Source organism: Salvelinus fontinalis, chromosome 14 (assembly GCF_029448725.1).
Source record: "Salvelinus fontinalis isolate EN_2023a chromosome 14, ASM2944872v1, whole genome shotgun sequence".
NCBI classification, from domain to species: domain Eukaryota; kingdom Metazoa; phylum Chordata; class Actinopteri; order Salmoniformes; family Salmonidae; genus Salvelinus; species Salvelinus fontinalis.
The window spans coordinates 32,529,932-32,543,232 of record NC_074678.1 but is presented as its reverse complement, the minus strand read 5'-3'; the positions used below and the strand labels follow the sequence as shown (position 1 = coordinate 32,543,232).

Here is a 13,301-nt window from a genome sequence, read left to right as displayed (position 1 = left end):
TGTACATTTGTTCTTAACTGACTTCCCTGGTTAAATAAACATTTAAAAATATATATGTAAATAGCTGCTGATATGGCTAACATAAAGAACTACAAATGCCATGATGAGACTGCTGAATCGAGGTAAAGGTAACAACTCTGGATTAACTATCTAATGCTAGCTAAACATAGTAATGAATAAATTGGCACCATTTCTTTAAATGGACAATTCTGTGAACAGTCTTGTGCAAGTTTTTAATTGACAATTCAATACCTGTTAGCAAAGGTGTCCTGGCGTGCAGGAGCTTGCGTGGATTTGTAGTTTTGCATGATGTCTACTTTGACGCTAATTAACATTTTCGAATCAGATTAAATAGAGCCGAATATATTGATAAAAGTCACCCTGTCCGAAAGCGATTTTTTGGTTATCAAAACCAGGGTAAGCCTACGTGAAACACAGCCCTTAATTTAAGTGTTTCTAAAATCCCCTATGGGAAAAATTTATGGAACCATTTCCCTGTTTGACCGCTAGGTTTTACGGGTAATATGACACCTCACTGTGGGGTTCGATATGGTGGCTGGTGGCTCTCAATTGCAATTAATCTGTTTGACTGTCACCTGGATCTACCAATCGCGTGATTGCTTACAGAGGATGAGCCAATAGAAATAAAGGAACGATGTCAGGCCAAGTCTTTCTACGCCTGCTAAATTAGGTTATTGGTTTAGGCCCAAGGTGAACTCAGGAAGAGTCTGCCATTGCATGACAGAAGCATCAAGCAAAGCAAGCTATCGTCACAAACACTTCGATCAGGTATTCTGTCCTTTTATCAAGCATATCATAAGGTAAGCTACTCACTGTAGCATCGTTAAAATAAACATGAAGGACACAATTACAGAGGGGTAATTTTGTATAAGATAGCAACTAACTAGCTAGCCTTCTAACAGGCAAGCTTGGTTGCTAGCTAACTCATAACAACAAACTTCTCAAAGTACCCACTGAAATCCTGAACATTATCACCAAAATTACTTAAAATAACTGATGCTAGTTTAATTTGAACAGTTAGCTATATAGCTCATGCTAACTTGCTTATGAAATGTGCTAGCTAGCTACTAGTAAATGGCTCTAGTTATGCACAGTACTAGCTAACTACATTTATTGCTAATTGACTAAACTAGCTACTGTAGCAAGCTAGTTAACTGGCTGTTTTCGAGTTTTTCTCTCTAAGAAACGCAATGAGTCTTCACTGTTATGGTAACGAGCTAACGTTACCAGAACCAGAATCATAGAGGAATCTGGTCAAACCACAGCAATCCATTCTTTCTAAACAAGGTGCACTGTATAATTCCAGTGTGTATAGCAAATAGCACCCCTTTATTTAAAAGGCACAGTTTATGCTGTTTACCAAAACATGCTTGTCTATTCTCTGCTGTATTTCTAACTCACATTGACATTTCAACAGATGACTGACAAGGAGGATGTGACTGGTGCTGGTGATAACCCAGAGGTGATTCTAACAGGGAAGAAGTCAGGGAAAGCCTCGCTGCTGGACAGTGGGGAAGACTTTGAGATGTTGGATGATGATGAAATTGATGATGACCCTCCTCCTTTGGAAGATGCTGGGAGTGGGAAGAAGACTAAAAAAGAGCCTGCAGAGGACCAACATGCTAGCCCTTCATCTCTAGTAGATGAGTGGATGGATATACTAGGTAGCAAAATGACCTTTATATTTCCTATAGGTCAAAGAAAAGACAATGATCATGTATTGACAGTCGTCACCATTTGGTTAAGCTTATTCTCACTTATCTATTTGCAGGTAATGGCCAGCTAAGGAAGAAAGTTCTGCGGGCAGGGAATGGGCCAGACAGCAGACCCACAAAAGGCCAGAATGTTGTGATTCACCTGAAGACTTCACTGGCTGATGGGACTCTAGTAGAAGAGCAACCGGAGCTGTCTTTCACTCTGGGAGATGGTGATGTCATCCAGGTACATTCTACTTAGTCTTTTAAGTGAAGGCAAATCTGATCTGATTCTATACAATGCAGTGATGTGAGTAGATATGAGAAATGTAAATGGAACAAATGTATGTTTATGTTCAGTGTTGCTTTTATCCACTAGCAATGCCTCCAACTTTGATCTTTGATTTAAGATGAGAAGTATAACTATCAGGCTTTAACTCTGGTGTGCTTTCTCGCAGGCTCTGGATCTCACAGTGCAGCTCATGGAAATGGGGGAGAAGGCCCTCGTCCAAGCCGACGCTAAATATGCATATGGTGCCCTGGGGAGGTATGGAGGGTATCTTAATCTTGCTGGTTCTTTGTGGTTTCACTGGCATGTCTCGTTGTTGTTACCCAAACAAGCCATCTATTCTAAGATAACTCTGAAATGCTTGCTATGCTTCATGACATCAGAGTAGATATCATTAACCCTTGTGTAGTTTTAACATTCTGTATACTCCCCTTGTCCTAAGGGACAAAAAAATGACCCGCCTTCACTAAACCCCTAAAATAAAGCAGCTTAATTGAATTTTAAACCCCAAATCTATTTAGCGTGAAGAAACAACCTGTCATTCATCACAAACTTTGTGAATATCTGGGTTTTTCCTTTTCACAATGCAGAAAGACTGCATTTAATCAGTGGACACCACTCGTTTTTATTACAACACCTGTCATAAGAGGTTTTTTATTATTATTGCTAAAGGTACTGCATAGGTGTAAACACTATATATTTTTTTTGCAAGAGATGGCACTTGTATAGCCTAAGAAAGTAGCAGAAAGTAGTTTTGAATGCATTTTATTTAAGGGAAACAATAAAAGTCTCAAATTTTTTGGGCAACATAATGATATATTCTTATATACTGTACAATGAGGAATTTGACTACAAAATACTAGTCTTCTCCCATTTTTGGAACCATTTCCCCCACCTACAAGGTGTATAAACAATAAATAAGAATAAAATAAGGTAATGGCTACAAAACAAAAATGTGAAGAATATCAATCAACTCTAATTAGCACATGTAGGACAGTATGCAAGTGTGTGTGCATGGACTTTGCAGATGTATTTCTCACATGTGCAGCACATAGTATTTGTTTTACAGTCCTTCTTTGGTGGGCAGAATTGGCATCTCCTCATCTTGCCTGCTGCAGCCTCAGGTGGCTGAGGACAATATTTCGCCACTTGAACAGCTTTCACAAGCGCTGCTGTGCGAAGGAGGCGCTCCCTCCTTTTAATTTGTGGAGTTACAAGTGTCTTTCCCAGCTGCTCCAAGAACAACACCCTCTTGTTCCGCTTGTCAGGCATCCAGGTAGGGTTGATCTTGTTCCATATCACGAAGGCATTGTATAAGGACACATCAATGATGTTATGGAAGATTGCCCGCTGGCCTCTGGTCGTCATCCTCCTGCAGCTATAAGTTCCAATCACCTTGTCCAGGTTGTCCACGCCTCCTTTGTTGTGGTTGTAGTCCAGGATGATGGCTGGCTTCCTGTCCTCACGATCACTGATCTCAGCCGTTTTGTGCAGTGTGCTCAGGAGGACCACATTTTTGTTCCTCTTTGGGAGGTAAGAAACTAGCGTGGGGGTGAAGGTGAACTTTGATGAGAAGGCCTCTCTCCCCCTTGCTGCGAGGAGTGCAGGGGGGAGCTCAGGCTTGTTCTTCCTAACTGTGCCAATCATGGTGATCTTCCTCTTCAGGAGCTGCTGGCTGAGTTCATAAGAGGTGACGAAATTGTCACACGTGACATTGTTCCCCCCCAGTCCATCTGTCACATCAAGCACAACCCGCATCCCCTGGTTCTTCTCCGGGCCTCCACTGGTTGGCTTCCCTGTGTAGACTTGCATCTTCCAAGCGTAGCTGGATTGTGTGTCACAGACCACCCATATCTTGATGCTGTACTTTGCTGCACATATACTGCTGGAAAGGACAGTGACCTTTTGACAAAAGAGTGTTTTCTGTGACGCTGATACTAATCACATAAATCAATGATATTACAGCAATACATTATACAATTAACAGTGAAAATCACTTACATTACAGATATGAAAATAAAAATGTACCTCTGAATGGAACCAGCTGCTCATCCACTGTTACTGCAGGCCCAGGGTTGTACATGTATGGCAGACGCTCCCCCAACTTCTCCTAAACCTCTCTTATGGCCGCCAGTTTGTCTCCCACACGTCTTGCAGGTCTTGACTCACGGTTATCAAATCGTAGCATTGTTGAGAAAGTGTGAAAGACTTTCGGTGGCATGGAAAATCGCCCTTCCACTCTCTGGATCGCAGAGACTACATGTAGCCTCGCCTCGGGACCTATACACACCCGCTAAGATTAGCAGCCCTATGTAGGCACGCAGGTCAATCTCATCCATCCTTTTCCAGTTGTCTCCATATTTACGGGAACCCTCCATCTGTAATCTCCAGGCTGATTTTTATTTTTTTCGATGGCTGGTGTGATGAACATGTAGAATGTTGAGGCGATGTCCTGGGCATGGGCAACTGCATTTCTTGTGGGCCCTGGGGTCAGCCTTATGACATTTTGTGCTGCCATCCTGCCCTGGTTGTCATATGGTAACAATGGCCATGTTATTTTTCTATTCTTTGACAAATGTCTCCTTCAGCTTGGGTATTTCTTCTTCATCTGAAGATGATGCATCGTGCTCTGGGTTGTATTATTCCCTATCTTCTACAGATAACTCTTCTAAATCATTGTTCTCTTCTTCCTCCTGGACATCTGAAAAAATCATATCTACGACCTGTTGTGCACTTAAGGCTTCAGCAAAGAGAGAACTGGGGGGGACTGTCATCTGCAGCACCTTTATAGCCTCTGACTGCATTCCACATTAGTAAACCATGTTTATTTTCTCTGAAATATTTTTTTTGTCTGTGAACTTGAATCATGTGGAGGGGAGATCCTGCACATGCACAAGAACGTTTTAGTTTTGTCTGTGTGCTACTGATTTAACACAATCTAAATTTCGTGTGTGTTTTTTGTGGTGTAAATGATTTTTAGAACTGCCGGGTCAAAAATAACCATAAGATAGTCTTTGTACCCTGGTGGTGTACAGCTTTAATGGAAATATGAGCAGAGGCAATGTTTCCCTTTTTCTAATTTTGGGGTCAATAGGAAAAGTCATCAAATTTCAAGTTGAAAGAATATAATTCAGGGGTATTTCTCTGTTACAGTGGTGGGTCATATTTTTTTTACACTTAAGACAACACAAGGGTTAACTTGTGTTTCTCTTAATGGGAGCTAAACTCCTCAGCACTATTCCCTTTTTAAGAAAGAGCCGTGAGTGGAATGGTGCTGTCTTGAGCTCACTGCTTATAGTACACGACCTGACTTTGCTCTCTGATTGTGTGCTCCCTGCCCTGGCCTTCACCACTGTCTCCACTGGCAGCCTTGCCCCGGAGGTGCTTCCCAGTGCTGATCTGGCCCTGGAGGTACAGCTGCTGGATGCCACTGAGGCCCTCGACCTTGAGCTCCTCTCCCCCCAGGAGAGGGTCGCCCTGGCTGGGCAGAAGAGGGAGAGGGGGAATGTCTACTACCAGAGAGGAGACTACGCCTTCGCTGTAAACTCTTATGGCTTTGCCCTGCAGATCACTGAGTCCAGCTCTAAAGGTGACCGTGGTGACAGATTTTTTTTGTTATTTGCGAAAGCACTGTTTTTGGATGGGGCCTGGGCACAAGACTCCCTGTAATTTACTAATCAAATGTATTTATATAGCCCTTCTTACATCAGCTGATATATCAAAGTGCTGTACAGAAACCTAGCCCAAACAGCAAGCAATGCAGGTGTAGAAGCACGGTGGCTAGGAAAAACTCCCTAGAAAGGCAAAAACCTAGGAAGAAACCTAGAGCGGAACCAGGCTATGAGGGGTGGCCAGTCCTCTTCTGGCTGTGCCGGGTGGAGATTATAACAGAACATGGCCAAGATGTTCAAATGTTCATAAATGACCAGCATGGTCAAATAATAGTAATCACAGTGAACAGGTCAGGGTTCCATAGCCGCAGGCAGAACAGTTGAAACTGGAGCAACAGCACGGCCAGGTGGACTGGGGACAACATGGAGTCGTCAGGTAGTCCTGAGGCATGGTCCGAGGGCTCAGGTCCTCCGAGAGAGAATTAGAGAGAGCATACTTAAATTCACACAGGACACCGGATAAGACAAGAGAAATACTCCAGAAATAACAGACTGACCCTAACCCCTGACACATTAAATACTGGAGGCTGAGACAGGAGGGGTCAGGAGACACTGTGGGCCCATCCGATGATACCCCCGGACAGGATCAAACAGGCAGGATAACCCCACCCACTTTGCCAAAGCACAGCCCCCACACCACGAGGGATATCTTCAACCACCAGCTTACCATCCTGAGACAAGGCCGAGTATAGCCCACAAAGATCTCCGCCACGGCACAACCCAAAGGGGGGTGCCAACCCAGACAGGAAGACAACATAAGTGACTCACCCCTCCTAGGGACGGCATGGAAGAGCACCAGTGACTCAGCCCCTGTAATAGGGTTGGAGGCAGAGAATCCCAGTGGAGAGAGGGGAACCGGCCAGGCAGAGACAGCAAGGGCAGTTCGTTGCTCCAGTGCCTTTCCGTTCACCTTCACACTCCTGGGCCAGACTACACTCAATCATAGGACCTACTGAAGAGATGAGTATTCAATAAAGACTTAAAAGTCTAGACCGAGTCTGCGTCTCTTACATGGGTAGGCAGACCATTCCATAAAAAATTTGATTTATAGGAGGAAGCCCTGCCTCCAGCTGTTTGCTTAGAAATTCTAGGGACAATTAGGAGGCCTGTGTCTTGTGACCATAGTGTAGGTATGTATGGCAGGACCAAATCGGAAAGATAGGTAGGAGCAAGCCCATGTAATGCTTTGTAGTTTAGCAGTAAAACCTTGAAATCAGCCCTTGCCTTAACAGGAAGCCAGTGTAGGGAGGCTAGCACTGGAATAATATGATAAAAGTTTTGAGTTCTAGTCAGGATTCTAGCAGCCGTATTTAGCACTAACTGAAGTTTATTTAGTGGGTTCTGCATCATTTTTGGACAGAGAATTTCTGATTTTTGCAATGTTACGTAAATGGAAAAAAGCTGTCCTTGAAACAGTCTTTATGTTTGTCAAAAGAGAGATCAGGGTCCAGAGTAACACTGAGGTCCTTCAGTTTCATTTGAGACGACTGTACAACCATCAAGATGGTCAGATTCAACAGAAGATCTCTTTCTTGGGACCTAGAACAAGCATCTCTGTTTTGTCTTGAGTTTAATAAAAGTAGAAAGTTTGCAGCCATCCACTTCCTTATGTCTGAAACACAGGCTTCCAGCGAGGGAAATTTTGGGGCTTCACCAAGCTAGTTGGAAGACTTCCAGTTTGGTGTGGCGCCATTTCCGTTCCAATTTTATGGAAGCTTGCTTCAGAGCTCGGGTATTTTCTGTATACCAGGGAGCTAGTTTCTTATGACAAATGTTTTTAGGGGTGCGACTACATCTAGGGTATTGGAAAAACATTAAGATCCACAAAATGTATTCCATGGGACAAAACTAGGTCCAGAGTATGACTGTGGCAGTGAGTAGGTCCGGAGACATGTTAGACAAAACCCACTGAGTTGATGATGGCTCTGAAAGACTTTTGGAGTGGGTCTGTGGACTATCCCATGTGAATATTAAAGTCACCAAAAATTAGAATTATATCTGCTATGACTACATGGTCCGATATGAATTCAGGGAACTCAGTGAAGAACGGCCCAGGAGGCCTGTAAACAGTAGCTATAAAAAGTGATTGAGTAGGCTGCATAGATCTCATGACTAGAAGCTCAAAAGACGAAAACGTCTTTTTTTTTTTTGTAAATTGAAATTTGCTATCGTAAATGTTAGCAACACCTCCGCCTTTGCGGGATGCGTGGGGGATATGGTCACTAGTGTAACCAGGAGGTGAGGCCTCATTTAACACAGTAAATTCATCAGGCTTAAACCATGTTTCAGTCAGGCCAATCACATCAAGATTATGACCAGTGATTAGTTAATTGACTATAACTGCCTTGGAAGTGAGGTATCTAACATTAAGTAGCCCTATTTTGAGATGTGAGGTATCACAATCTCTTTCAATAATGGCAGGAATGGAGGTCTTTACTCTAGTGAGATTGCTAAGGCGAACACCGCCATGTTTAGTTTTGCCCAACCTAGGTCGAGGCACAAACCGGTCTGAATGGGGATAGCCTAGCTGACTACACTGACTGTGCTAGTGGCAGACTCCACTAAGCTGGTAGGCTGGCTAACAGCCTGCTGCCTGGCCTGCATCCTATCTCATTGTGGAGCTAGGATGAGATGAGGGCACCCCTCTGGCTAGGATGAAGTCAGTCACTCCTCAACAGGCCAGGTCCTGTTTGTGGGTGAGTCCCAGAAAGAGGGCCAATTATCTACAAATTCTATCTTTTGGGAGGGGCAGAAAACAGTTTTCAACCAGTGATTGAGTTGTGAGACTGCTGTAGAGCTCATCACTCCTCCTAACTGGGAGGGTGCCAGAGACAATTACTCGATGCCGACGCATCTTTCTAGCTGATTTACACGCTGAAGCTATGTTGCGCTTGGTGACCTCTGACTGTTTCATCCTAACATCGTTGGTGCCGACGTGGATAAAAATATCCCTATACTCTCTACACTCGCCAGTTTTAGCTTTAGCCAGCACCATCTTCAGATTAGCCTTAACGTCGGTAGCCCTGCTCCCTGGTCAACAGTGTATGATCGCTGGATGATTCATTAGAAGTCCTAATACTGCGGGTAATGGAGTCGCCAATGACTAGGGTTTTCAATTTGTCAGAGCTAATGGTGGGAGGCTTCAGACCCCGTAACGGGAGGAGTAGAGATCAGAGAAGGCTCGGCCTCTGACTCCGACCCGCTGCTTAATGGGGAGAACCGGTTGAAAGTTTCTGTCGGCTGAATGAGCGACACCGGTTGAGCATTCCTACAGCATTTCCCTCCAGAAGCCATGAGACAGTTGTCCGGCTGCGGGGACCGTGCGAGGGGATTTATACTACTATCGGTACTTACTGGTGGCACAGACGCTGTTTCATCCTTTCCTACACTGACATTACCCTTGCCTGACGATTGTGTCTGAAGCTGGGCTTGCAGCACAGCTATCCTCGCCGTAAGGCGATCGTTCTCCTGTGTATTATGAGTACTGCGACTGCAATTAGAAGGCATCATGTTAATGTTACTACTTAGCTTCGGCTGGTGGTCCTGACGAACCATGTCCAGATAAAGCGTCCGAAGTGAAAAGTTGAGTGAGGGGAAAAACTAAAAATATAAACGGTTAGTAAAAAACGTAACGTTGTCAGGTAGCAAAGTAAGGTTAGCAACAAAACGCACAGCAGCACGTAAACAAGTCACAAGTTGTGACCGGAAATGACACCTATCAAACTATGTGTCACGTGGCTCCAACTGATGGTATGTGTGTGACTGCTGTTTCAGTGGACATTAGCCCAGAGGAAGAGGAGGAGCTGATGGACATTAAGGTGAAGTGTCTAAACAACATGGCAGCTGCCCAGCTCAAGTTGGATCACTACGAAGCAGCACTACGGTCCTGTGTTTCAGTGCTGGTCCACCAGCCAGACAACATCAAAGCCCTATTCCGCAAAGGCAAGGTAGGTATCACACAACTGAATGTATTTGAGTGTGCATGTCTGAAAGCATCATCATGGACTTCTGTATCTGTAGGTATTGGCCTTGCAAGGAGAATATGCTGACGCTATAAGGAATTTGAAGATGGCCCTGAAGTTGGAACCAAGCAACAAGGTACTGCACTCAATATTCACAAAATCATTATTTAGAAAGATGTGGAATGAAAACAAATTCTCAGGACCACATGTTCTTGCAGTTCTTTCTGACATCCACCAGGTGGTGCCACATTCTCTAATATTGGTGATGAAGGAAACCAGGTGGACTGCAGACTCATCATTTTGGTGGATCTGATTTCGTGTTGTTGCTGTAAATAGGTTGGTTTATCGATGCCCAGGTGATATCTAAGCATTGCTTAGACATGTTGCTCCCTGCACAGGGAAATCTGACAGAGCGAACCACAGCGCGTTTGCTACTTGGACCAGCTGCATGTTAATACTTAACAGTCATGCCCCCCCCCCCCCCCCCCCCCCCCACTCACTCCTGCCGCCCCTGTATTTTTTTTCAGTCCCACACACACCAATGTGAATTAATGCTCTGACAGAATGCCTTGTACAATTGTCCCATACAGTCTTTTTCTTCTTTTTGGACACTAATGTAGTGCATGAGTGTGTTGGGCTAGTAGTTGTTCATATGTTGACATTTTCTATTAGCATTAGACAAGCTCTTGCATTCTGGCTGGGCTGCAGGGTGCACCACAGAGTTGGTTAAACCATCTCAACTGTGGCTGCCTGGGAATGTTTATGGTGGTGTTTTTGCTGAAGTGTTTTAGATTAGGAGCAGTAAACCATTGCAAGTAGAATCTCAATGGTCTAGATTAGAAGATTGCATATTTAGATGCAAAAATTGTGGTCCACTCCCTACTTTATATTTTTTTATGGATGTTATCGTTTTCTTGTCTGATTAATTTAATTAACACAATTTGCCTTTATCTTCTCAATACAAAAGTTTTTGTAAAATGGGGAAAGATGACAAGAACTGCAGCAGTTATGTAATTTCTGTCCTCAAACATTACTGTTGTGTACATGGCCAGAAGTATTGGCTGATTTGAACATGGGAATGCCCTGTAGAAACCTGATATTGTGAAGCACCCATTTAATCTTAGCAGCAGTGGGAGATGAGACCCTAAGAGCAGAGACTTACCCAAACTCTCTAACCCCCTCTGTCCATAACACAGTGCCTGTAAGTAGCTCCTTGGAAGCTGTAATCGACATTTTGACCAGTACTGTGAAAATGTCCTAAATTTCCCACTCACAAACCCTTGAGAAAAATGACTAAGACTTGATATGAAGGGGCTTGCTCATGCAGGGAAGCTGTTAACTTACTACCCTTTTGTTGGCTGGATTTGTATTGGCACGAATATTCATTTTACAATAACATCAATTGCTAATAATCAAGCCACCTGCAGTTAACAGAACACCTGACTATTATGGTGCATAAATGATGCCATGAGGCATTGGGAATGGGTTGTCATCAGTGAATGTGTTTTTATATACACAGGCTGTGGGAAGGGGGTAGAGTAGTACGCCTGCAGCTTATTCTCACACTTTGCTGTCTCCTGGGGTAGACCATCCACTCAGAACTCTCTAGGCTGGTGAAGAAGCACTCGGAGCAGAAAGGCGCAGAGCAAGCCATGTACAAGAAGATGCTAGGCAACCCAGGCAGCGATAGCATGCAGAAACACCAGGCCAGGTCATCATGGGTGAGACAGTCCTCACATGAGGCTTACCCTGCTCATGTCAACAAACTGATGCTAGCTTAAAATGTTATTTGAACCCAGTTGGGGATCAGAAATATATGTTTCGATGGATGTCTTACCTTTTTGAATGTATGTCAAAGTGATGAAACGGTCTTCCAAGTCAACATAAAGCCTCACATTTTCTTTTCTTTTGTCCCCAGGGTGTCAGCTGGAAATGGCTGTTCGGTGCCACGGCTGTAGCCATCGGAGGTGTCGCCTTGTCAGTTGTCATAGCTGCCAGAAATTAGATTAGACCAATACATTTTCTGGTGATTGCCTGCACCCTCCACAGTGGGACCCCACAAAAAGCAACTGGACATCTGGCAGTGCCTGTTGGAACTGGTAAAAAAAAAAAGGGGGCACAGAAATGGCTTTATCTGCCACAACCTTTAGTGTGACGGTCCATAAGTTTCTCACACTGTTCTGTCACTGCTTGGGAGAATTATGACAAATACTATACAATAAACATTTGTATATGAAAAGTACTTACCACTTTTTAAATGTGCATATGGCCATTTATTTCCAGAGACAAATTGTTAATTGCTCCTATATGGTAATGATTCTAAATATATATTGATTGAGCACTCTGAAATGAGAATTCTATGAATGATCGGTCAAAGTTATTTAAAATTAGCGAATGTGATATGGTCCTATATTTTTAAAGCATATAATTGTGCAATTTTATTGCTGATAATTTGTTCTTCGTATTCTGCTTTTGATCTTTTACTGGGACAGTGCCAATGATGGGTATGAGATTAATCTAGATGCTGTATTATCTGGCCCTGGGATCCCCACACAATCTTGGTTGATGGGAACTGTCACATTTTTTTAAATGGCAGAAAGAAGAAACTCTAAGTCAATGGAGAATACCTCACTTTTGATAATTCTGAGAACAAATTTTGAAAGGTGTACCTTCTAAATCCAATTTTAGTTTAGGTCAGTTTAACAAAATGGCTATTTGATTATCATTTTGTTATATTCAGGATACTTGTTATATTCATGATATGTGTTATATTCATGATACTTCTCACCAAATGAGAAGTGTCATGTTTTCTCTACAACAGACTATATGTAAAAAGACAGTCAAGTGTTGCAGACATAGTTTGAGTTTCTCACATTCCTTTATTTGTTAATTTTGTATTTATTTCAATAAAAGTTTGTCAATTCTGTTACTATGAGCCACACCCTTTTTTGTATAATCAACCTTTTGGTATCTAATCTTTAAGTTGTCTTGTCACCCGTACAACTGTCAATCTCTGTTTGACAGGTTGGGAGCACTTCATCACCTCCTGTTATTACAGTACATAGACTCCACGCCTACACACTTAAGTCAAATGAGAGCTTGTTACTGTCAAAGTAAATGGATTTATAACACTACAGGAGGTAGAAAACACTGATTTTGTTTATTTTATATTTGACACTGCTCCTTTTCAATTTAAACTGTATATGTGTCAGACAACAGGTACTCATTTTCTTAGAGCAGGGGTGTCAAATTCATTCCGTTGAGGGCAGTGATTTTTCTTTCAATTTGTGTCCAATTAAGAGCTATACAGCCAGGTGAGGGGAATTCCTAACTAATCAGTGATCTTAATTCATCAATCAAGTACAATGGAGCTACCCTCCATGGAATGAGTTTGGATCTATTTTGCTGGTTGGCTTTACAGCTAGCAAACTAGAGCATTTCCTCTCATGTCCAATTTTATTTATTTTTTTGTACCAATTTGTTATTGACTGGACATTCCCAACTCATGGATTCAGTCAGACATTGACGTCTCGTTGACGTTGTTCAGTGACCGAGTGTTTCTTCCTTGCAGATCTCTGGTGTGTATCTGCTTTACTCTGGTAGCCACTAACCAGACATGTCTCATGTTTTTAATGATTCACATTCTATTCTCAATGCCTCATTA

At 43.0% G+C, this 13,301-nt stretch overlaps 3 protein-coding genes across 8 annotated transcripts in view; 2 read left to right on the top strand and 1 right to left on the bottom strand.

The window, feature by feature from the left end:
• Nucleotides 1–529: 529 nt before the first annotated feature.
• On the top strand, nt 530–12,566 carry LOC129810658 (peptidyl-prolyl cis-trans isomerase FKBP8-like). 6 transcript variants are annotated; one of them, XR_008752759.1, is made up of 9 exons: nt 532–789; nt 1,439–1,685; nt 1,793–1,962; nt 2,174–2,262; nt 5,373–5,593; nt 9,450–9,622; nt 9,696–9,773; nt 9,856–9,973; nt 11,224–11,310. XR_008752759.1 is itself a non-coding variant. In XM_055861390.1 (9 exons), exons 1-9 carry the CDS (start codon nt 739–741, stop codon nt 11,640–11,642), a joined length of 1,251 nt encoding a protein of 416 aa, XP_055717365.1. In that variant the 5' UTR covers nt 534–738; the 3' UTR covers nt 11,643–12,566. The 6 variants fall into 6 exon arrangements, 5 of the variants coding, with proteins under 5 accessions (XP_055717366.1, XP_055717368.1, XP_055717370.1 ...); XM_055861390.1 differs by lacking the exon at nt 9,856–9,973 and adding an exon at nt 11,556–12,566 and having other exon boundaries at nt 534–789; nt 11,224–11,358; XM_055861392.1 differs by lacking the exon at nt 9,856–9,973 and adding an exon at nt 11,556–12,566 and having other exon boundaries at nt 534–821; nt 11,224–11,358.
• LOC129810661 (piggyBac transposable element-derived protein 4-like) lies at nt 2,754–5,379 on the bottom strand. Its single transcript, XM_055861397.1, has 2 exons — nt 4,033–5,379; nt 2,754–3,906 (listed from the first exon to the last, which is right to left on the bottom strand). Exons 1-2 carry the CDS (start codon nt 4,054–4,056, stop codon nt 2,980–2,982), a joined length of 951 nt encoding a protein of 316 aa, XP_055717372.1. The 5' UTR covers nt 4,057–5,379; the 3' UTR covers nt 2,754–2,979.
• Nucleotides 12,567–12,665: 99 nt separating the features above from the next.
• The window catches only part of LOC129810656 (RNA polymerase II elongation factor ELL-like), a 49,744-nt gene continuing 49,108 nt past the window's right edge, over nt 12,666–13,301 (top strand). Inside the window, exon 1 of the mRNA XM_055861389.1 lies at nt 12,666–13,215. The gene's annotated coding sequence lies outside the window, so the exon portion shown is untranslated. The remainder of the gene's footprint in view (nt 13,216–13,301) is intronic.